Below are 24,635 nucleotides of genomic sequence, written 5' to 3' on the forward strand. Positions count from 1 at the left end.
GGGATTCTAATCAGAACAGCATTTATTCTTAAAAACTTCTTAATCCTTTGAAATTAAAACTTTTTGTTAGCATTGGAAAAATACAGATGTCAGTGCTGTCTAAAATACAGTATTTACATTCTTATTTGTAAAACAGAATTACTAAATATGTACTATCTACAGCACAGATTTTTGCTGTAAAAAAGTCATGTTACTTTTCTCCTTCATCTTGCAAATCGCTGAGTTATGTATTAGCTTGAGACAGGGAGCAGGGCTCCCTGCTAGTACAGCAAACGTGTTCTGCTGCTGAATGCTTTTACAGGCAGTTTAACTGAACGCTCTTTATTGAAATAAGAACAGATTTTTTGAAAACTCACAGATCTGTGCATCTTCTACAGTAAGAAACTTGTAATGAGCAGCATTAGTGCTTGAGAGTTTCTGTGGGTTTGGGGCAGGACCTGGCTTGAGGGAGCAGCCCGTAACTTTGACGCTTCCCGACAAAGCACCACAGCAGTCTTACTGCCACGCTGGGTGTTTGTCTGTTCGCAATGCCAGCTGCAGCTGACCCGTACCTCAGCTCTTTGTGTCGTTGCTCTTGTTCAGCAGAACATTTTGGATTGGATGCAGATGGAAAGCTGATGCAGGAGCTGTTGGGGAGCTCTTGCTGTCATACTAAAGGGAGAGGCAGATCGTGTATTGTAAGCAATCTGTATGTGTTGGTGAACTTGTGAACATGCTGCTGTGGCTGCGCTTCTGTTGAAAGGGAATTGGTAATGCAGACAAGACACAGGAGGTAGGACATGGCGCTTCAGAGCGTGCAAGCAGAAATTTTTCCATGGTTCTTCTATGGTCTAACCTGCTGATGGAGGAACTAGCAGGTAGCTCAAAGGAAAAAGGTCTGCATCTCTTACGTAGGAATGTCTGAAATGCTTTCTTCTACGTTGGTGAGTGGTCACAAAACACCAACCTTTTGGAGAGCCCAGGAAGTGTCTAACAATACTTCGTGGCAGTAAGCCTGTATGTTAAATGATACCTGCAGAGACTATCTTCTAGGAATTCAAATTGAATAGATATTTCCTCGGGGGGTTATGTTGCTTTCTTGTGCTAGGAGTAACTGTGTGAGATACTAGATACGTTTTATGTATAGCCCATTTGTGAGCTTGCATGTTTTTGTTTTTTTTAATGCCTTTACGAATATTAACAGATAAGATCGTTAGTCATTTAGAATAAGCTATTTTATCCTATCTGATGTGCCTAGAATAAAAAAAAGTCTGCTCTGATTTTAGTTTGAAGCATAAGAGTGTTTTTGATTAAGTACAAAATAGGGCTTTTCTGAATATAAAATTATACAGGAATAGAATCATTGCTGAGATCTAGCATGTCACCCGAAAGGCTGTTCTTGGGTGAGGTAAGAAGTTACAGCCTCATGCAATTTTCCCTCCTTCACTTGATGAGAAGTGAAAACCACCAAGGTGATCTAGTTCTCCTGTTTGTCTGTCTGCCCCCCTATTTTATTTCCAGGATGTAAATCACATGCCGTGATTTCCAGCGTGCAGGCTGCAGCACATGCTGCTCCGTGTGTGTGCTGCTTTGGCCTCGCTGTTCTGTGGAGAACTCATTCTCCTGGGTGGAAGAGTGACCCCTTGGTCTTTTCCCCATCCCGGTTGCGTGTCAAATGCTGCTGGTTGGCAGGCTGCAGCGTAGGTCAACCCGCAGTCTTTGGGGTATGAATCACAACAGGAAAGAAACTGGGGCACTGCAGCTTTTTGAGTTAAGCTGGAGGATGCTAGGGAAGGAGTGTCCCAGTTCTTCTCTTCAGTGTTGTGGCTGCTTCCCGCTATGGTTCTGGAGCAAAAAGCCTCAAAAGTAAGGCCGTGGACAGAAATACGGGGATGGAAAGTGGCTAGGGGTTTGAAGGTCTGTAAAGCTCTGGTGCTGGGATCTGAGTGCAGGGCAAGGCTTGGGCAGTAAGAAGCCCAGCATGGCACTAAGCTGCGCTGTGTGGTTGAGGAGGTAGAGCTGCGATTCTGTTTTGGGGAACGTGATGTAACTTCGGGCATAGATCCAGAACTTCGCTTAAGCCAAATCTCTCTCTGGGAAAACTGACATTGCAGATGGTTTCATTTCAGCATAATGTAATTCTTTTTATTAATTTAGTTAATTCTTCAACTGTAACTGAATGTAGCCTGTTTTATGGAATCCTCTGATTTTGAATGTTGATGTCAAATTCTGACTGCTTCGCTAACAGGTGAGTACTTCAAAGTAGCTTCTGGTTTCCAGCATTCAGTTTAGCCAGAAGAGCAGGAATGCCTGCTGGAAGTCAGAAATCAGTTTAACATTTCAGACATGGAGAGTCTAGTAGTGGTTTCTGTCTAGTCTCAAGATGAATAATTCACTATTAATTATTCATGTACTATCTAATAGCAATTTTTTTTAAAGATGCTGCCAAGAAGTTCTCCTTTTAAGATATTTTGGTTTGTATAGGGCTCAGTTTTACAGGCATTCTGTTTTGGACGTTTCTGACCGGTTGAGCAGGAAGTACATTGCCACTTTGTTATTTAAGTGCCAACAGCTGGTTTTTAAGTTTTGTTTTTTTGTTTGTTTTTGAAATTGGTCTGTCTCAGTCTTGTATCTGGGCAATAATAGCAAGACATGAAGGGATCTTCAAAATCACTTCACCAGAGAGCCTTTGTAACACTAGCTGTGAGTGGCGTGCTTGGTATTGTGCAGGTGCCAGGGAACAGGAGGCTGTGTAAAATCTGGACAGAGAGGAGTTCCACCTTGAGGGCTGTAACTGATATGCTGATCTGAAGACCACTGAGTGAGCTTGGTAGGATATTTTCGTGTCCTCAGTAGTGAAGAGTAGCTTGAATCCTAAAAGAAAATTACTTAGGTTCTGCCCCCAAACGATTTTTTTTCTTTTGTTACATCATAATTTGATATCTGCAGTTATTCCTACTAATGTGCGTTCCTTTCTGAGGTTGCCTGGTGTGGTTCTCCAGAACAGTGTTTTCTTTCTTCCAGGGATTGTGCACTTACTTACACCGTGCTTCCCTGTTCCTTTTTAGCCTTCCTGTTAGGGTTGTGATGTTTTCCCCTTAGACCATCCTTTTTCTTCAACTTCTCCACAAGCTAAAAATGTGAGGTATGCTCTGCACAGCCCTGTTTCCTTTCACCTTAATTAATCTAATGAACTGATTGGTTGGTTTTAATTCTTCAACTTGGATTTCTTTACTGGAGTGATTTATTTTGGCTGGTGTTTTTTTTTCCCTCCTTTTTTGCTCTACTACCTGGAGGAATCTGTGTTCACCTGTTTGCAGTTATGCATACTTGTTTGCATCATTGCAATTGAAGGTCCCCAAGTTCCGTCCCCATCTCTGTCCTCGGTACAGCCAAATCCTCTCTAGGAGCTCTTCCAGTAGCTTCCTCCCCAGTCTTGTCTGAACGCTGCTGTCCTTGCACTGTGAGCTCTAGCGCCGGGAAGGTGGCTTGGGTGGTTCCCTCTGTTCTGGTGCTATCACTTCACGCCTGTTTACCAAGTGTGTGCCTGCCTGGCTGCTCCTGAGAACTTCGGAGCGCAGGAGCCTTTTCTCAAACTGGCACAAGAACTGAGCAAGCAGGAGTAATGCTAGACTCCGTGTGTGTTGTGTGCAGTGTACGGGTTTGCCATGGGAAGTACCTCTCCAGCTCTTAGCTGTAGTGTTGCTTTGTAATTATTTATTTGGCTGGAAAATTCCAGCCTTCTGAAGGCTAAACCAGATGCAGCTTTGCCAGGAATTGTATTACTTGGAAAATAATAAAACTCATCTGGCTGTACGGTCTGCAGGTGAAGCTGGATGCTGAGCATGTTGGTGGAAGCAATCTGAGTCTTATTAGCTATGGTTCCTAGTGGTACGATTGCGTTCCTTCAGGGGCTGCTTATATGGCGGTGAGTGGCAAGGGTTTCTCTTCGGTGGTGAAGAAAGAAGAAAGCAATGCTGTGCAGCATGCAGGGCGCCGGGATTTAAAATAGCAAACATCTGCACACGTAGAAGGCTGCTCATACTCTGCAGATTTTTCTGCCCCACACTCCACTCAGTCCCTGTGAATTGTGGTTTTTATCTGTATCTCTTGGTTTGTTGATACTTTTAACAGGAGGGAAAACTATTTTGCTATTTCTCTGTCTGTTATTTTGACACTAATCAACTTTGCAGATCTTGTTTTGTTTGGTGTCTGGGTACATCACAAAAAGAGTTGCTGAAAGAGTTCAATTATAATATCAGCATCTCTGCCAACTGTATTGAGCCGTTCTGAAAAGCGACTTGTCTTTTCTGACCCAGATACACAGTTTCCAACTGCGGGAGATGCTGCCAGAAAGACTCTTGGCAGAATGCCAGCAAAAAAATTTACTGCAGAAAAACACAGCATATTTTCAGCAGCACCATGTGCAGTGTGACGAAAACCTACCTGTCTGCTGAATGCAAAGCAGAAGTTAAAATCAACCTGCAATTTCAAGTTGCAAGCCTCTTATTCCGACTTGAAAAAGTAACAAAAAAGATAGCTTGCACCTTTTCTCGCCTGTTCTGTATAAATCCCAGTTCTGATCCATTGCCTTGTGTGATGCGCCCCAGTCTGTGCTGGATGCCCACCTGTTCGTTATGAGCACCCTGCGCTGCCCTTGCTGCACTGCTGACACAAATGTGGAGCGATCTCGGGGTGGCGTGGGCTGTAAGCTGTAGTTTCCAGGAGTAGCCATTGGTAAGAGGGTAGGCTGGGGGGGTGGTTTTGCTTCAGCTGACTGCTACCTCACTCCGGGCCTTCTAAATTTCCAGGCTCGGGATTTACTGGTCAGCCCTTACGGAGGGCAGGTACCTGCTTCTGCTTTTCGCTTGCCTGCACTCGAAGGTAGGTAAGCACGTTTGGTACTCCTGGATGTTTAAACGCCTCCTCCTGGGAGCACAAGTGCCAGATGCAGGAATGTGCCCTATGCAAAGGCCTCCTCTGAAATTCTTTCCCTTGTTTGTCTTGTGCCAACGCATAAACTTCCTCTGTGCAGGATGGGATGTTTAATGGAAACACTGAGAGACTGTCATGGTGTTTTAGTAACATGTCTAATGTGTCAGATCCCCAGTGGCTTAAAACCACCCTGCAGACTCTGCTCGGCTCCTCCAGATCAGGAGACAGAGTGTTTACTCTGTTTTGTGCTTTAGGTCAACGTGGTCTACAGGTCAAGTGACTTTCTCGAGATCACCAAGGTCTCATTAGTGCTAGGAGCTTTGTCTAGAAGTTTTTCACAAGTGTAGGTGGCAGCCCTCGCATCGGACAACCGTGCGTTACACTATTGTGCCATTAGTCTGGGCCTCAGCCGCCGCTCCCTGAGGATGCGGGGACACGTATCCTGCTATAACCTGCAAGTAAAATGGGGCTGTTGGATTTATGGGATTGCTGCTCACTCCACATAATGCTTTCTGATGTGTTCAGTGCTGAGCCGTGTTCAGTGCTGAGCCATGTTCTGCTGCCTTGGTCCATATGGTTGGAGCAGATTTGATTTTTAGTTTTTCTTAATTTAATTCTGCATGTTGTCAAATGTACTTTGTTCTGTAAATTGTGTCTGCGTTTTTGTAGTAAACTTCCTGTTTAGTCCTTTATTAAAAAAAAAATAAATCCCTAAAGTCTGGACCAAATTAGGTTTTCATTCCTTTGTGTGTTTCTGTGAAATATTCTGAGGATGTCAGTGACTTGCAAGTCATTAATGTGACTTTCATGTATGTCAGCTTCAACTCAGCTTTTGGGATTTTTTTTAGTTGAGTTGTTATAATGATGGGCACCAGTGGAGATGTAAGTCCCTTTTTATTTCAGCTGTGTATGCCCAGACCTCAGCCATTCACTGCTGAGAAAAAGGGTAGGTAGAATGGAGGTCATAAATGTCTTCATCCAACTCTATTGCTTGTCACTGAAACTTGAACCCCTCTTAAAGACAAGACGGCCACGGCCCATTTAAGGCGGAGTATTGGGAGATGGTGGTAGTTTTGCTTCGTCTTTCTAGTAGAAGATTAATCCCCATCACTGCTGTGAAACATTCCTTTTCAGCCTGTTTCAGATTTTCAAAGAACACCAAAAAGCTCTCGATATATGCAGAATTGCGCTCTGAGGTATGGCAGTTTTCAGGGCTTGTGAGAGAGCCTGTAGACTTGCCCTCTAGACAACAGGCTGCTCAGCAACGTACTGAAGCACCAGAATTTGCTCAGCCAGCTATCCTTGTCCATCTGCTTTCAATACACTGCATAAGCTGATAAGCAACAGCTTGCAGTAGTCTTAGGAGGGAGTCCAGGCTGGGGTGTTGCTTGGAGTCTAGAGACGTCGTGCTGGGCATATGCTAAAGTCAGCAACACATTCCAGTGCCCTTCTCTCTGCCTGGCATTGCCAAGTTACAGTTACTAGAGAAGACAGCAAACTGAAAATGTGAAATGTAGGAGTCGCATGGAAGAACGGGTATGTGAAGGTGGTTCTTTCTTCAAACTAAATCCCACCTAATTCGAAATAGATGATCTGGAAACACGTCTGGTAAAAGTCTCTCTAGCTTGCCATCTGCTGACTCAAAAAAATATTATTCATTATTACTACTACTATTATAGAAAAGCTAAGCAAGAAGACCTCACAGAGTCTGGTCAGTTCTAGAGATGGTGCAAAGCTAGTGAGTTTGGAAGTGCCCATGACTAGCTCATAGCCCGAATAGTCTCAGAGCAGTAATCCTGCCTTGTTTGTGCTCCCAGCTGACCCTGCTTGGCTTTCAGGGTCTCTTAAGGTAGGAATCCGGTCCCATTAAAGAACATCTTCCTTGATTGCTTCTAGGAAGCGATTTGGTTGAGTGTTAACATAACTTGGTAGGATATATAGCCTTTGTGAGAAGAAATTAGATCCTTCAGGGTTTTTATTAGCTTGCTTTTCCCAAGCATTTTTAGTATGAGTGCATGTAACTCTCTTGGGGTTTCTTCCCTGGCAGTCTTTAGCTGCTGAAGCAGACAGGCCTCGGCATAGTGTTCTTGTCTGGCTGCTTTTTTTTTTTTTTTTTTTTTTTAACTCAAATTTGCATCCTAAACCCTGTGGTATAATATACAAATAAATAATTATTAGGCACTTACTATCAAAGCTATTGGTCCTGTAAACCCACTGCATTTCTTCTTGATGGAGAAAATAGTAAAAAAGCATTTGTGGTTGCCTTTGCCTTTCCCTTGGAATGCTTAAGTCTCTATCAGATACAGTATTTTAATTATTTCCTGTTACACCCCTGAGGTTTAAACATCTACTCAACTTTCGAGTCATCTCACCTATCTCTGTGTTGTTGCCAAACTTGCCTTTAATCTCTAACTAGAGAAGCAGGACTGACATATAGGAGGAAAGTAGAATATTTGAGTATGTGTGTGTCAGTCTGCAGGAATTTACTGACAGGGCTTCCAGTTACTTCAAGATGTTGCTGAAAAGCTGATGCAACAATATGTGCAATGAAAGGAAAACAGGAGATTTCTGCAAGGACTTGCATGTTGTGCTGTGCAGTGAGCTTAGCCTTTCCTCTCTTTCACACCAACTGCTCGGTCGTTCTACTTTAGTACAAGAGGGCTGCTCTTACAGGATCTTTTAGCTGTTGTGTGCTGCAAAAAGATGTACAAGGGCAGAAAAAGCAGTGTGAATGATTTCAGCTGAACATTGTCACAATTGGTATGCCTTCCGTTTGTTGTAATGCACTTAGTCTTTTTTAATAACAGCGTACAGTTATTGCTACCTGGAGTCTTAGTTCATGTCGTACAGCATCTGACGCACTCAGGATCAAAGGCTGCACTGGGAATTTCAGCTGATAATTACTTTTTGATAATTAAATATAGTATAAAAATAGAAGTCTTCAAGTTGCTTTCATACGGAACATATTTGAGACTTTGGATTTCCAGTCTTCCTCATATCAGAAACTGGGATTGCCAGGAGAGGAGCTCTAACTGGCATGGGACAGTGGTCACATACGTGTGGGCACCTCAGAGAAAGTTGCTTTCTGTAACGTCTGCTATTGTTCTGAGATAAACAGTTCAGCGAGTCCTTCCCCACCATGAATTCAGCTCGCTTTATTCAGCGGTTTAATGTCATGTTCTGCATTGAGCACTTACTGGAATTACCATGTTGTTTCTTCTGGTTTCAAGTTTTATTGTGTGTGTTTGTGTTTCGTGTGTTGGGTTTTTTTCCAGGTGAATTACAGAAAGTGACTCTCAAAGCATCTTGGCTTTATGAACTCTTGAGCTGTCAAGGGACTGAGAGGCTTATGAAGAGGTTCTGTCAGGCAAAACAGCGCTTAGCGAAGACACCGAGGAGGAGGGAAAAGGAGAAAGGAAGAGAAAAACTGAAACACTAACAAACCATGGTAGGTATCTGTCATCTTTATAGGGCTGCATTAGTAATATTCTCTGCTGACAGTCTTGCATGGGGCCTGGTAAAACAAGAGTGAAGGGATATTCTGACCTTGCACTAAATTAGAGATGGTACTGCATGCTTTGAGCAAAGCAAATGAGGTTTGATATTTTGTCAGCCTTTTTAAACCAGAGAGTTGTCTTGTGAGCCTGCATTACATGAATTATTAAATATGAATGAAGGGGATGCTCATAAGGTTTTCTAATAAAACCAGCGTTGGCAAGCTGTAGCAGACAGCACGAATGACCTTGAACTTGCAGACTGCGTAACTGAATGCTGCTCTTCCCCTTCCACCCTCCCTCACAAAAGCGAGTGTTGATTATTCATATTTGTGTGTGTGTGTGCATGAAAAGCTGATTGCAAGTAGTTTTGTGCATGCTTTGTTAATAGTGTAGATGAGATGTGTGTAAACAGTACACACCAAGTGTATCTGACTGAGTGAGGGGTCGTTCCTGTCTACCCGGTATTAATTGCAAATTGGGATTGTCTGAGATGGTGGATTGTGATCAAGGATTGTGATGATAAGGTTCTAAAGTCATGTTCACAAAAGGGCAGCGGTACTGCTGAGAAACAAAATGAGAGTAAATGCAATAAACTTTAAATACAGCTCTCTAACATTTTTGTAGCTGACTGTGGATGATAGCCAGGATGTGTGTTTATATTTAAAAGCAAAACAAACAAAAACAGCAATGTAGAAGACCCGAGACAGGATTTTACCTGTTACAGAGCACAGAGAGGAAGAACACGTGACACAGCAGAGTTGTCAATACATTGTGTTTTAAAAAGTCTTGTTTTGCTATTATTTTTGGCTTAAATTGTAATGAAGAATTGATCTTGCCAGTTGCTGTCTATTAGAAAAGAACACAAATGTCTTCTAATCTGAGTTACTCATTTGTTGCTCTCTGACTGTTTTTCTGATGGATATTTCATGAGATAAGAGATGTGGGGGGAGGGGGGGTGAAGTAGGATCTCCAGCTTGTCAGTTTTCACTGCTGAAGTGAAATGCAGCTTCTTTGTGTATCCAGGCTGCAGATGGGCCTCAGGAGGGGCCTCCTGGCAACATTTTGCAACCTGTGAAAGTACTGGGGATGACACCAGACCCCTGCCTGATGAGGTTTTACTATCTGAATTGTCTGTTTGGGTAGGAGCACAGAAGTTAGGGAGCAAATTGTGACATAGGCCTTTGAGGGACCTATGGATGTGATGAGCCAGGAAGCCTTGACCAGTTCCTTAACAAGGATTCAACCCAGAGGCCTTTCAGATCCTTCACAGGCCCCAAGAGCGTGTGCTGTTACAGGGTATGTGCTGTTAAACTCATGAAGTGGAGGTAAAACTGCAAGCTTTTTGAGGTATTTAATGTGTACGAGGAAGAGGGCTTTTAGCTCATGATTGCAAATTCTGGGAGCCTTTCAGCATTGACTGGCATGTGCCTGTAGAGAATATTTAAAGATGGTCTTGCTGGAGGTCTGTGCTGGGAGAGCAGCTGGTCCAAGTTCACTGTTTAGATCAGATAAGTCTCACTTGGATAAGTGTGTGGCAAACCATAACGTCCTGGCACAAGTCACCCCATCAGTTCTGTTTACCTCTCTCAGCGCTGTCACTCAGGTACTGCAGTCTCACTGTAAACTCTTTAATTAGCAGTCTAATCCCCTTCTATTCTTTCAAATTTTTAATAAATGATTTTTACATCATTTCTTACCAGTTTCTCTCTGTCCTAATTTTCATTTATGCCTTTGTAAACCCCAGTGCAGTTTGCTAAGCCTCTCTCAGTACTAGGTAGTGCCTGTGACTTCATGTGCAGCAGCAACAAAACCATACGGGAATGGCTTTTTCATTGCTTTGTTCCAAAGGGGTTGCCATTGTCTCTAGCATAAACTGAGGAGAGACAGCTGCATTCAGCCTATCCGGAACATGTGAAGTTGTATTTGGAGAGCATCGATGCCTTCTGTAAGCAGGAGTCTTCTCCATGTTCTCCTTGTCTGCCCTCCTCTACACAAGCATTGCCCCATCTGCTTTCACCCTGAGCTACTTAAGTTCTGAATTTCCCTACTTTGAAATGCGATTACCTTTTGGAATCAAGGCCCTGGCTTTTCTCTTTGCTTTGAGCTATCAAGCCACTGAAGCTTGAGACAAGTCAGCAAAGATCACTGAAGTTCAGGATCTTTTGAGTTCCTGCAAGTATTCCCGGGCAGGGTGTTTCTCCCAGTTCTGTTACTCAGCCTGTATCTCCAGGATAATGAAGATCTTGCTTTGAGCAAGATCAGGGCCTATGTCTTTTCTCACTGGCTTTGAAAACCTAATCTAAATTAACAAGCTAGTAATCCCTAGGATGAGGGAAGTCAGAGACACTTGAAAGCAAAGGGAGTGCCCAGGACCCTAGACTGGCTGTTGCAAAGCTGGGAATGAAACTCAGGTTTTTCTGGCCCCTGCTTCAGCACCCTAGCCTTACACAGCTAGCCTATGCCCTCTTCTTCAAAGAGAAGGGGGATAGGCAGAAGAAGAACGTACTTCTGAAGCACAATTCATTTCATCCTAGAGTGGAGTAAACATGAACTGTGCTCCAGATGTGCCTGGTGGAGTAGCCAACAAAGTGATTCTAGAAGAGTTGCTTTTAGGCATCTAATCTAGGTGCCATGAAACCTACCAAAGGCCTTATATGTTTCACCAGTTTAATGCTGATTCTGCATTAGTGTTTGGTCTTTTTCTCTCTGATAAGAGATCACTCCTGCAAGATTATAATCCATGATCATCAAAAAACACTTGCCTGCATCTGTCAGAGAGGATTCCCATTCAGGCGATGTCCTTCTGTTGATAACCCAGTAACTTTGTTCTTTTCCCCCCCCTTTCCCACTTTGTAACAGAGATCTATCCGATCTTTTGCTAACGATGACCGCCATGTTATGGTGAAACATTCAACCATTTATCCATCTCCAGAAGAACTTGAAGCTGTCCAGAACATGGTATCAACAGTAGAATGTGCCCTTAAACATGTCTCTGACTGGTTGGATGAAAAGAACAAGTCTGCAAAATGTGAGGGTGACGTGGAAGCAAAGGAGGAAGCTGCAGAAAGCAATGCCAAGTGAGTGAGTTGAACCTCATAATGTGTTACTGTACGGCTTTGAATGGGTTCCTTTCCTTCTTAATAAGCGTTGTAGTGTTCCTTGATTCTGTTGCATACGAGTATTCATAGAAGGAAGTGGATATATTTGCACTTTTTGAGGTGGGAGCACACAGGATGAGTGCAGGGAATAGTAATAAGTCCAATGTACGCAGCAATTGCTTTCTATTTCATTATTTATTTTAATGCGATACGGTCCAGTTGCATTTTAGCAGACAAATTTCTCAGCAATTATAAGTGAATATATGTCCCTGTCACACACGAATGCAAATCCACAGCCATGTAGCTTAGGGACTCCTTCAGTTTAAGAAATAAAAGATTTTTTTTTTTGGTAAGCTCTCACTGTTTATCCAGCAAACTAACTTTTCTAAGGATCCATTATCTTCTGTTATGTAGTGCTCTCCTGAGTGAAACATCTGTTTGCTCTATTTCTGAGTCAACTCCCTGACCCGGTGCCTAGTTTTGTTGTTGTAGCGTAACTCTGGTAGTTGAGGAAGAAGCTGGAACAAATGGCTCCTTATTTTAGGTTTCTTGATGTATGACTTCTTAACTTGGGTGCTTCCAGTTCTTCAACACTTCCTGGCTAATCTGTCATGTGCTCTGCAGCTCCTGTCAGTGTTCTCTCAGGTTTGTGGATGAGGAAGCGAAGCGCTAGGCGGCTACCTGCACAACCTGGAGAATTGGCCCACGTGAACCCAATGAGGTTCAGCAAGTCCAAGTGCAGGGTGCTGCACTTGGGCCAGGGCAGTCCCAGATATTGGACTAGATCATCTAGGTGATCTTTAAGGTCTCTTCCAACCCAAGGTGTTCTTTGGCTCTCTGATTCTGTGAGACTAACAGCAAAGTTGTCATGACCTGAAAAATCTGATTTCCAGTTCTCTTCCTGTTAGACAATTCTTCTCCACTGAACTTACTCTGGTTACCTCTGTAACGTAACCTGCACCAAAGGTGTAGTCGAGGACTCTTCCAATTTCCTTTCCTATGGTGTGTGCAGCATTAAGAATGTCTGCTGCTGCATGGGCTTTGCCCACTTACATTGTGTTCTTAAACTGATAAATAAAGTGTATTCTTTATCCATTTTTATTAGTTATGTTATCTGACAGCTTTTATGGTAGTGAAAATTTTATCGAGGCCTTTTTAAAATATGTATTATTTACCAGGACACCAAAAATTAAGTTGTTCACATTTGGGGGCAGGAGGAGGTATAGCTTACACTAGCAGTAGGAAATGGAAATGCAGATGCTCTATGCTGGGTGCTTCTGGAGTAGGATACAATTCAGTGCAGATAATGGAGGAAGAGCCAACTGAATCGGGAAGACTGTAGCAGTTTGCAAATTGAAAATACAGTTTACTGGCTTAAAGTGAAAGACGCTGATCACTGCTGTATTTATCAGTTATTTCTAAATTCATAATGATGTGTGTCTGAAAATTCATAAGTGAAATATTGCTTCCTGCTTTATAACATTGGGGTTCCTACTTCTCGCCAGGCCTCAGATTTTCAGAGTAGCATTCAGGAAATGCAATATAAAGCTCTGGTACACCTCACTACGTGAACGTACTTCAGTTTGGAAACAAGAAACGTGCTACTGCATTAACTGAGGAAAATTCTAGAGGGGTGGCAGAAGCAGAAAGCATCCATGACTTGATATTTTGCTGTTCTGAACAGCATTGTGGATTCTACAGAAAATTCTTCAAGTATAGTAGCATTTTTCCACAGGTTTCTTTCTTAATGTTCAGGTTTGTCTTTGATTATCTCTAGTACAAAGTTATGGGCTTGGGAACCATTGAAAGAAAGTGCTTGTTCTGCATGAAGCTTAAATGGAGCACCACCTACTCAGGATACACTGATCTACATGAGAAACGGTCAGCAGCATGAAGACCATCATACGATAGCCTTGAAAAAGTAAATGTACAAACAGTCCCTCATTTTGATTCTGTGGTTTTCTGTTTCCCCTAATAAATATTTAACAGACACACTCATGAACACTGGCATTTTTGTATTAGGCCGAGCTGTGTTATATCACTTTTTTGGTGTGAAATCTATTCAAATAGAAATAGCAAAACACTTAAATTCATGAATATTTTTACATAAATTAACATGTAAATTGGTTTAAGACAGAGGGATTGTATTGCTACTGGAGAATAATTGCAGTAGACCGATAGGCTGTTTCTCCCCAGATGGACAATTAGGTTCTGTCATCTTCTTGAGAAAGGTTCGGTGTCCTGCTGAAGAACAGTCTCTCTTGCCATGGAGTGTACTGGATGTTTTGTGGGTGATTTCCTAGCATTACTGGCAGCATTTCTACATGTCTTCTGGTGAGGATAACATAGGCACAGAATGGATTCTTCTTCAAAAAAAAAAAAAGTTCAAAAAAAATTGAGGACCTGCATTAAGTGCTTTTGAGACAACTGGTTAGCCTTGCTTTCACACCTGTGTGTGCAGGATGTTTTGTGCTTGGGCTCTGTTACAAATCTGGAGTAACTATCCATGCAGTATTAGATTAATAAAATAGTTTGTGTATTTATGTATTTGCTTTGGGACAGATTGTTTTACTAATCTCTTTACAAGCTAAGAGGGGCTAAAACAGTATGTTTCCCCACAATGTAAAACATCTTTATGGCAGTTAGAAACTATATCTGAAGGAATTCTACATTTTCACACTTATTTGCATCCAAGTACTGGTAAAGAAGCAGAGTTCCATGCTGGAAGTTGAGAGGCTGTTTGGTTTTGTAACAGTATTTGCTTGTTTGCTTCTGGCTGTTCCAAGAAGAGTGGGATTACCACTTGGTTTTCCAAGTCCTTCTTTTTTTTTTTTCCCCTCTGTTGTGTAAGCATCCATTGCTGCATTTCTATTTAAAATGCACAGGCAAAGTTAGTAAAATGTTTAGATGAAGATACTTCTGAATGAAGCTTAGGATTTCTTAGGATCGATTTGATGATCATTGATCACAATGGGATTGTTTTGTTTGGTTTTGTTTTTATCCAGTCGATCCTTTTGGATGGTAAGAATGACAGGAACAGGGGTGCTGTCTTTCTGGCAGCAGTGGTTTACCACTTTCACTGATTAAATACTTTCTGTGGTTTTTATAACAGGAATGTGCCACTAGTTGGTGCCACAGTGTTTAAGATGCATCATATGGCAATACCTGGTTTTGAACTGTCAAAGGTGCTTTTTTTGCATTTTTTCCTTGCTGTTTTTATGCAAGTTTTATGTTGTTTTTTTTTTTAGCCTACTGAATTGGTTTTTGTTGCATTTTTCTTCTTGATACTCAGAACTAAAATGTTCTTATGTTGCTTTGAAAGTTGTTTGCTGCGATCTGTAAATGTTCCCCTGAACGTTAGTGGGGAGTAGAACCGAGAGTTCAGACGTCTATTCCTGTAGGTTTTGGTGGTGAGACTTGTTGAAGGAATTGGGCCTGGAAGTCTTTCTAGAATTAGAAGCTTTCCTGAAACATCAGTTTGTACTATGTGCTAAAACTTCAGAAGTTGGTTTTATAGTTAAGATAAAAGTTTGAGTTTATGGATCAACTAAAAGAAGCATTGAAATGGTATGTGGCCATGTTTGAAGTTGAAGCATTGCTAAAAGACAACTCAGATCACTTTTGCTAACAGGAAAACTTCGTTGGTTTAATTATTGTACTCTTTTGGTAGATCTGCAGATAGTTAATTTTGGTGTTTTTTTGTGTGCTTTGTGTCTTAAGCTAGGCAACTTCTGCATTCATGTGAACTGCAAATCAGTGTTTCAGTTTTGTTCTTTTTTTCCATAGGAGCTACTTGTATAAAAGCACTGTATGCTTTTCATTTTCTGATCAGTGGTATGCCACTTCAGCACTGTAATCAGTCCAATCCATTCGTCTCTTCACTGTGATAGCACAATGCAAGTATTTTGAATGTGTGAAAATACCATTTTAATTACTCAGAATTATTTCGTTTCCAGGGATCAAAGTGGTCGGACCTTGTGTGGTGTTATGAGAATTGGCTTGGTTGCAAAGGGCTTGCTGATAAAAGATGATATGGATTTGGAGCTGGTTCTCATGTGCAAAGAAAAACCCACAAAGACCTTGTTATGTATAGTCAAAGACAATCTCCCAGTTCAAATTCAGGTGAGTTAACTTAGGGTAGTCCTGTAACAATGACTGACAGCACTGCAAGGTGTATTTGGGTAAAGGCTGGATTTTCTTCCAGCAAAAGAGGCAAATGATATAGATTAAAGAATATCCTTTTAATCTAGGACATCTAAGGTGTGTAACGTCTTTAATGTGATGTTATGAAGTAGCTATTCACAAAACTTAACATCTTACTCCTGATGCTGCCTAATCCTAATTTGTGATGTCCATTTTCCCGTGCTGGCAGCTAACCTTTCTATTTGGTAACTAACCAAGCTGATTTTTGTTCTCTGCTCCAATCCACTAATGTGAGCTAAATTGCAGTCCCAGAAATCTTCCCTGCTCAAGCATGTGAGTTGGTCTACGTTGTTGTCCCCTGTCCCCCTGCCTGAACTTTAAGTTCTACATTGCAGCAGCTTTGCTTTGCTTTGCTTAGGCTTTTCCAAAGTAAGTGCCTCTCTACTTCTGAAGTGAGAACAAGACAATTTAGGTGATCACTCATTTTAGCTTATGTTAATCATGAGCTCATAATTCTTTTTTATCTACAGCTATTTCATTCTAAAGTTGGCATCCAATAGGCATCACTTACAGCTAATGTTGGTCTCTCTAAAGCAGCCAGGGTTAATACCTTTTTGACAGAGTTCTGAGCTTGAGTAACAAGTCCAGCTTCCAGATTGAGACGTGCCCTCTTCATGAGAAACCATGCCCCAAAATACTCCACTGCAGGTGCCTCTCTGCAAACCAGGTCCAAAGGGGATTGGTTTCTCTCCTGATCTGCTTTTCTGCCTCGTGTTTATTTCCACACAGACAACGTGATCTGCCATTCTTGACAGTTGTTTGTTTTCACTGTTCATTTGTTCACACAAAGGGCTTGTTTTAATGGGATAATACCGTGCCTGCAGATGTAGCCCTATCCATAGCTGAAAATGATAGGAATATATTGAATAGTAGAGAGTAAACTTTACTGTTTATATTGAGATGTGAGTTGAGAAGGGTTGAAAATGGTAAGAAAAGTTGACATATGTGCGTTTTTCAAAAAAAAAAAAAAAAAAAAAGGCAAGAACAGCGGAACAGCCATATCTAAAAGACATACAGACTGCAATAAACTCTGGGGACAGCAGGTAAGGTCTTATGGGGAAGCAAGCTGACAGAAAGGATTACAGAACAGTTGGGGTAAGAGGAATCTAGTGAAACAAGCTACAACTATTATGGCAATAAGGAGAGGTTCTGCAAACACATTAGAGAGATGAGGAAGGTGTAGGTTCATTAGTGGGCAAAACCAGCACATGATGTACAGAGACATTAACAACTTCTGCTTTATTTTTCTTTGAAAGTTAACTGTGAGCATGCTTAAAGAATTTCATCCCAAAATAAAGGAGTTGGAGTGCAGGTCACGACAAGAAAAATAGTAGTTAGAACACAAGTTAAATACGTTCTAACATCGTAATCTTTCTTAAACATACAAATACAGGGAGCTGACTTTAGGATTCATCTTTGGTTATCTCTGTACTTTTGAAGGTTGAGAGAAGACCCAAAGGGCACTGAAATACCTTTCAGACACAGATCAGTTGAGAGAATTCTGATGCATGCTAGTGGAACACATTATTAGGCAACTTACATTACTATCTACAAAAGAAATCTAAGCAAGAAATAAAATGTTTGAGAGCAAATCAATTTTAAAAACACACTTACTGACTTCTTGTCAAGAGAGGAAGGTTAGGTTTTCCAGGCATTCTCAGGAATCTCTTCTGGGACTGGTATTAATGAGGTGGGTGACAGTGGAGTCTTGCATTCAGTTTCAAGTGCTGTGTGGAAAGGGAGCGAGAAAGATGGATGGTCAAGTTGGAGAAAATCTAAAGAGAAGACTGAGAATGAGCACCTAGAAAAACACTGAAGAAAGATTAAAATGATCGTGTTTGGAATGCAGGTGTAAGTTTCAAAAATACATTAATGGCTATTTATAAAGGGACAGGGAGTCAGTACCATGCATGGCTACTAAAGGTAATTAAAAGTGTAATCAAAAAAGTAATTGGAAGTATAGCGAGGGGTAGTTATGTTGCAAAATAGGCCATCTATATATGCGGGCAGATACGAATCAGAATACACTGTTTGGCAAAGTGGTGAAATCCTTTTTGCTGGGGCATCGAAGACTGGCTTAGGCGTGGTAAGAAATGGGCTAGGTGAGCCACCGCGGCTCTTGCACTGCAGTCTGCTGTCCGTTCGCACTGGCTGGCACGGCTGTGTCGGTCATTCTGCATACGAGAGCTTTTACGTTTAGAGGCAGCATTACCAGAGGTCTCTACTTCTAAGAACAGAAGTTGCTGGTGGTATTTCACATACTAGCAGCTACAAAAGTCAGCTTCTATATTTTCTTTTAATTAAAAAAAAAAAAGTGATAGTAGTGCCTTTGTAGTGGGACTACTTAGCATTGTCATTAAATTTGTTGTAGAATTTTCTTAGCTTTTTTAAAAATCACGTTCCTGGGGTTTTTCAGTTTGTTTTTAATGAAGGAGGCAGGGCCATATTTGCTATTGCAATGTTTGTAGGCTTCTCATTAGTTCAGGAGGTGTATGCACATAAAGAGATTCTGCAGTTTTTCAGTTGATTAGGAGATTCTTGAAATCTTTCTTGGTGACTTTCAGAAACTTACAGAAGAGAAGTATCTCGTGGAGGAGCATGTAAATGAGGCAGCTATTATTATTCGTAACACAAAGGAGCCCAAGCTAACCTTGAAGGTGATACTTACATCCCCTCTCATTCGAGATGAAGCAGAGAAGAAGGAAGGAGGTACATGGAGCGTTTTAACGTGTTTCTAAGACTGTTCTATCAAAATGCCCTGACTGTGCAGCACAGGGTTAATGAGGAAGTAGGTTTTTAATTGTGTATTCTATACTAACTAGACTGGCTTTTGCCACAATAGGTTACATTATTTGTGCCTTAAAAAGATAGCAGTCACTTAATTGTCCTGTAAGTATCCAATGGTTTTCATTTGCAAGCAGCATTGCTACAGTGTTAACTTTGACACACAACCAGATCTTAGTTCTTTCTTTCAGACTTAGTGGTTAATTCTGGAGCACCCCAGCGCTGCACAGTCTTGTTTTTAAATTCAGTCAGTCAAGTGGGATTGGTTCTAGTATCTTGACAAACTCGTAAAATTGTTTCTCTTTTTGCATAAAATAACTCTCCTGCAAAGCTCACAAGTATATCCTCCTGGCCCTCAATTCTTATCAATTGCTGATACATGTGTATGGTTCTAGCTTTGAGTTTCCTTGTCAATGAAGTTAGGGTGCTATAATGCAGTACTTTTGCTTCTGAGTTGAGTATTGTACCTCATGCCCCTAGTGCCAAATAGATTTAGAAAACTGTAACTTAGTTTCTTTCTATTCCTTCCCCCTAACTGCCTGACTTCCAATCTAGTCCTCAGCCCCTTGGTAAGGATGAGTAGTATCAATGAGGCTGGAAACAAACCAAGAGAAATAGAGAAGAGCAAATGTAGCCTTATTTTGTTTTATTTTTAAAATCTTGTCAGTAATTTCTGCTTCCGCTTCCCAAACCTATCCCTAGAAACTTTGCCACTGGACGATGTCAGACCTTTGACCAACTGGCCACTCTCTGTCATGACAACTGAGGCAGCTGGGCCCGCGTGGGCTAGGGAACTCCCTGTCGCTCTCTTCCCATTCTAGACTTGCCACAAGTCCTTTGCTTCTCCCCCCCTCCCACATGAACTACCGATACAATGGGAAATGTTGGTCAGTTTCTCTTCACTTTTGTTTGAGGCGAGGGCAAGAAGGATAACCTTGAAAGGAAACAGAGCCCTCTGGCAGCAGTTGGATGCAGAAAAATCTTACAAAACAGATGAATGGCAAAGATTTCCAAATTGCAATGTCTTATTCTCAAATTAGTAACCATGCTCTTTTGCAAGACCATTAAAATAAATTGCACATTACTTCAGTTGTTCTTCAACTTTCTGTAAGATGTTGAGGTCAGGCCTGTTGTTACTGCAGCTGACGGATGTTTGTAAGGAGGAGTACAAAGTGCAGAACAAATTTTAACGATAAAAGATTTGTAGGATTCCCATAAGGGAATAGTTTTGCACAAAGGCTTCCATCCAAGTATTTTCTTGCCAAAAAAATGATAGCATTGTGGCAGTAAACTCTCAGGACTCCTGATTTCATCCTAAAATGAATGAGGATTTGAATTTTTATGCTTTCTTATATTTAAAGTGTACGTGTCCTATTTTGTTTTCAGTGTCTTCAAATATTTTTCAAAATATTGTACTATTTTTTAAACTTAAAATGGTTTCACTGCCTTTGTTAGAGCAGCATTGCACTATCATTTCTGTAAAGCTGTTAAGTATTTGTAGGGTAATTGGATCTTGTTTTAAAGTCCAGGTGCTTTGATGTTGATTTATCACAAGTGCAATAGAAATTTATTATATCCCTTTATCAAAGGTGTGTGAAACATTATGCAGATGTCACTAAATGCAGGTTTTAAAGAGTTAAAAAATACTTTTTTTCATAATATTTGCAATTGTTTTTAAGTCACTTTCACTTAGGTTCAGACCAAAAAAGTTTTGTATCTATCAATGGAAAATACTCAGAGACACCACCAGGTGAAAATACTTTTTTTTTTGGAAAAATTTCCAAAGAAAGTACTGCCATATTTTTTCCAATGCTCCCCAAAAAAATGCCAACCAAATATAACACAGTTTCTGTGCAGTTCTAAAAACGGCCTTGAGCTTATTCCGTACGTCCTTTTGCATGAAGGAGCTCTGAATGCTGGTCAGCTTGCCGTTCATCTTCCGTGTAAGATAGGCCCTTTGGGTCCAGGTGCTGCTGCGGGTTTGCCCTAGAGCCTGCGGGCCCCTGCAGCAGCTCCCGGTGAGCAGAGGCTGCGTGAAACTGACCAAGGTTTCAAGCCGTTCGGTGTTGGTCACTAATCTGTCCTCTAACCAAATCAGCAAGGTTAGGCGCAATGACCTCGTTACCAGTGCTCCCATCTGTTCTGTAGGAATGCTGTGTGTACCTTCATGCCCTGATGTCAGAATGTATCGAAAAACGTTCCTGGATTTCTCTTCAGTCCCCACCTCTTTTGGAAAAGTGTTCATGTTTAAACTGTGGTGTTTGCCCTATTTGTTTTTGCTGCTTGTTAGCAAAAATAAATAGCAGACCTGTGTGCGTGCGTGCGTGTGCATTTCAGTGTTTCTCACAAATGGCTATCCGTAAAGCTCTGCTTTGTCATGTTAAGAAGTCAAGCATCTAAAATTCCTGCATTTTGCATCAGTTTAAATTTTAAACTTAATAAACTAAATTTTTAGTCACAGCATCAAACACGAATTGGGCTTTCCAGGCCAGAATGTTGTACCTTGCAAATCAATTCTTGTTACTGAGCAATACAGTAAAACAAGCTTACATAATAATAATAATAATAATAATGAAGTTCAGTCACTGAAGTGGTGCTGAAATCAGCCTTGCTCTGGAACTGAGCAACTACTGCATAAACAGCCTGCCTTTGCTGGCAGCCAGCAATGCTCCAAAGGTGCCAAGCCCCTCTGAAGGGGCAACAAGCCACTGATGTACCTTGCCTCTGTGGAGAAGGCAGCACTCCTTGTGTGGCTGGCTGTAAAGGAATGAAGTTGGCAGCCACCGTATGAAGAGAGTAAATACAGCAAGTGGGGAGAGAACTACTGAAGGATTGGTTCTAAGTTGCAGAGTGTGAGCTAACGTCAGGGCTTTATTATGAGCTGTTTATTAAACTCTTTGTATCTTTGCCCTTGTTAAAACCACAAGAGAAAAAGGAAAGCTTTGCAATCACATTTAAAAATTTTGATTGGGTCTCACTTTCCTGACTGGCAGAGCATGAAGAAACATGCCATTCTACTGAGGATGTCGAAAGGGAGTCTGCTGCAAGCCGCTCACCCTTTTCACTGCCTGTTCTCTTCATCTTTCTGTTTAATAGAATCTTGCATCAAAAGCTGGCTGACTGCAACATCTGCAAAAGGTGTTCACAACACTAGTACGGAAGTTGCAATTGACAAAATTCTCCAAGTTACTTGTAATTTAGACCTTTGGAAATAGCCTTGATCCTGCTGGAGAAGTAAGATTTCAGTCTGCTGAAAACAATTCTTACGAGAACAGAAAAGGCCTTTAATTCACCGGAATGACTGATAACATTCTGTTTATGGCCTTGTAGTTTAAAGGCAAAATTAATTTACTTGGTCAACAGCTGCAACACGCTTTAACAGCCTTGTAGAATACTATGTAAAAGTCCCTAGGTATGTGAAAATACAGTTCATTGCCAAAAATCAATGATTTTGCAATCAGTCATCTTTGCTAGTTCTAACGTTTTAAAATAAGATTCTGATCATTCATTGACAGTAGCTGTTTTATACAATACGTGAGCTTTAAGCAGATGTTTATATTGTCCAAAATAAAGGTTTTTTATGCAACTACATAGAGGTACATTTAATAATTGTGTGCCACAAAACATTACTCCTGAAAATAAATGAAACTGCAAAGCAAACTTGGAAGCAAATTTTGTTTCAAGGTGACCTTTTGTGCTCACAGAAATCAAGCGCCTTGAGACTTTGCAGCTTTTATTTGGATAACAGGCAAGATGAGTGATTAATCTCAGTATCGCAATAATGTTGGTGAGGGCAATAAGAAACAATGCAAATATCTGCTGTGAAGTTCATCAGGGTCAGAAAATGAGCTTATAGCACTTTAAGTCTTCATTCTGCTGACAGCACAGCCAGCAAGTACAGAATGCAGCCATGATCTATCGGACAGGATACCTGCCTCTGTTCAGTTTTACACTTCCTTTTTTTTGCTTTGGGTTCTTTTATCCATTGTAACACAATGTGCTTTTACCAGAGTAACCTTCCTGGTGAACGGCATAGGAGGTGGAGTAACTGAACATTAAAGATGCAATTACATTTGCAGTCAATACCACCCAAATTAATCTATGTAAAGGTATATTGAGATGTTACTAATAAATTATACATACAAACTGATTTTACTTTTTTCTCCTACCAACCTGATATTTTAAATGTCTTTCTGGGTACTGGATTTTGCTTATCTGGCATAGATTTTGGACTGGATGCTGCATTTCAGTGACGCATTCAAGGATCTCTCTGGAAACCTGCAGAGTTGTCCATTGTGAATAATGAAAAGATAGTTTTTTCCAAATTATTTTGAAATTAAGAATAATTGTGTATTCATAGAAAAATAACACATTCATGGTTTTAGTTGAGCCATGGATTCATTTAGCTCTTCCACTATGTTCTTCTCATGTCGGCTAAAATCTAACATCCCTGTAACCTGAACTCTGATATGCAAAATCTGTCATTTGTACATAGCTTCCAGTGAATCTGAGTGCTAATCACACATTTTAAGAAAAAAATAAATAAAAATCAGTGAAGAAAGGACTGTTGTATAATATCGCTCGTTACAGAATTGCTTGTGACTGCTAAAAGCAGTTTGTTGCGTGCTGGATAAAAACAAAAAAAGGGAAGGGTGGTGAGTGTAAAGCTCCACAAAAGATGTCTTGTCTCTAAAACCCTTCTTTGAATTTCATCTGTCAATTTTGCTTGCTGTTGGGAAGAGAAGCTTTATATAAGTGGAGACTACATCTCAATATATTAATAATCTGGTAGTTAACAAAATTCTTTCATATGTCCTGATTATATGAAAGATTAAATTTTTTCAGCATTTATTTATTTCTTTCATTGAATTATATTGACTAATACTATTCAAGAAAAAATATTTCAAATGTATTCATTTTTTTTTGAATTCTCAGCAATTGCATGGGAATAACTTCAAAGTGTTTCTACCTATTATAATTTTTCTTTATGTTCTATGTCCCTCAAGAAAATATTCCCCTTGTCAAAAGAAGCATGTCTCTGAAATTCTGTGTCACTTTTTGCACTTGGAAGTCACAAAGAAGTGAAAGAAAAATAACGATGAAAGAAGTGCTATAAAGCTATTTTCTGCCCTGAAATGTTCTACATTTTTAATAAGATCCCAGATTGTCTGTAGCAGTGGCCATCTTTATTATTACTATTATTGTATGAGGAGTGAATGCCTTTGCTTCTGTTGCACACGTGCACATTTACTATCTTTAATGGCTTGTTTAAATTAAGTAACAGTGCACTTAAATTCTGGGAGTCTTATTACCTCATTGAGATGCTGCCACTCTTTTTGTATTGTGACAGAAACCCCTTGGTCAAATTGTATCTGTCTCTTTTTATCCCATTTTTACCAGTAGATAATGTTGCGATGAAAGATCCTCCGGACTTATTGGACAGGCAGAAATGCCTGGAGGCCTTGGCGTCTCTGCGGCACGCCAAATGGTTTCAGGTTGGCTATTCGTTCTTACCTTGTTGTTACTGTAGCCTTATGAGGTTTAATTTCAGATATTTAATTTTAATGCCTCTTTAACTTCTGATTAGTCCCTAGTAGAGCAAAGGTCTAGATTTCCGAATTCAGTGTTGTACTGTGTAAGGGGCAGGCATGACAGGTAGACAGCCAACTGGTCTAGAGTTGTCATGAGGCTACAAGAGCAATCTTGATATTTTGCTTCCTTTTCTTTGTCTCTCTATAAGTTGAAATATTTTACTTAATATAACTGTTCTTTTGCATGAAGCTGATTAAGTATTAAATAGCTATTGTAAAAAAAAATCTATCACAGGACTCTGTGCTCTTCTTTTTAAAAAAAAAAAAAAGGCAAAATTGAAGGCCAGGTCTTTGCAGGTATATTGGAACCCTTTTGTTTGTTTTAGGCCAGGGCAAATGGACTAAAATCATGTGTAATTGTGCTTCGTATTCTACGGGATTTGTGCAACAGAGTCCCCACATGGGCACCACTGAAAGGATGGGTAAGTACAGAAAGAGCTGAAGGCAGCCTGGTCAGATCTTAAATTTTCTACGGATTGTAGCGGTGTTTGGAGTGGGGGAAGCAGTGCATTGTATGACACTCCTCCCTTTAACCTGCCTCCCCCCTC

At 40.8% G+C, this 24,635-nt stretch overlaps 1 protein-coding gene across 4 annotated transcripts in view; it reads left to right on the forward strand.

Annotated features, from left to right (window-relative positions):
* The window catches only part of STRBP (spermatid perinuclear RNA binding protein), a 57,897-nt gene that overhangs the window by 15,973 nt on the left and 17,289 nt on the right, over positions 1 to 24,635 (forward strand). Inside the window, exons 2-7 of one of the 4 annotated variants that reach the window (XM_035555459.2) lie at positions 8,190 to 8,362; positions 11,271 to 11,488; positions 15,466 to 15,631; positions 18,277 to 18,421; positions 23,897 to 23,991; positions 24,414 to 24,509. In XM_035555459.2, the coding sequence (XP_035411352.1) occupies positions 8,360 to 8,362; positions 11,271 to 11,488; positions 15,466 to 15,631; positions 18,277 to 18,421; positions 23,897 to 23,991; positions 24,414 to 24,509 (723 nt within the window). In that variant the 5' untranslated portion in view covers positions 8,190 to 8,359. Of the gene's footprint in view, positions 1 to 8,189; positions 8,363 to 11,270; positions 11,489 to 15,465; positions 15,632 to 18,276; positions 18,422 to 23,896; positions 23,992 to 24,413; positions 24,510 to 24,635 lie in introns of those variants that run through there. The other 3 variants (XM_035555460.2, XM_050714550.1, XM_050714551.1) reach the window with 3 other exon arrangements.

The sequence above is a fragment of the Cygnus atratus genome, chromosome 19 (assembly GCF_013377495.2).
Source record: "Cygnus atratus isolate AKBS03 ecotype Queensland, Australia chromosome 19, CAtr_DNAZoo_HiC_assembly, whole genome shotgun sequence".
NCBI lineage: Eukaryota > Metazoa > Chordata > Aves > Anseriformes > Anatidae > Cygnus > Cygnus atratus.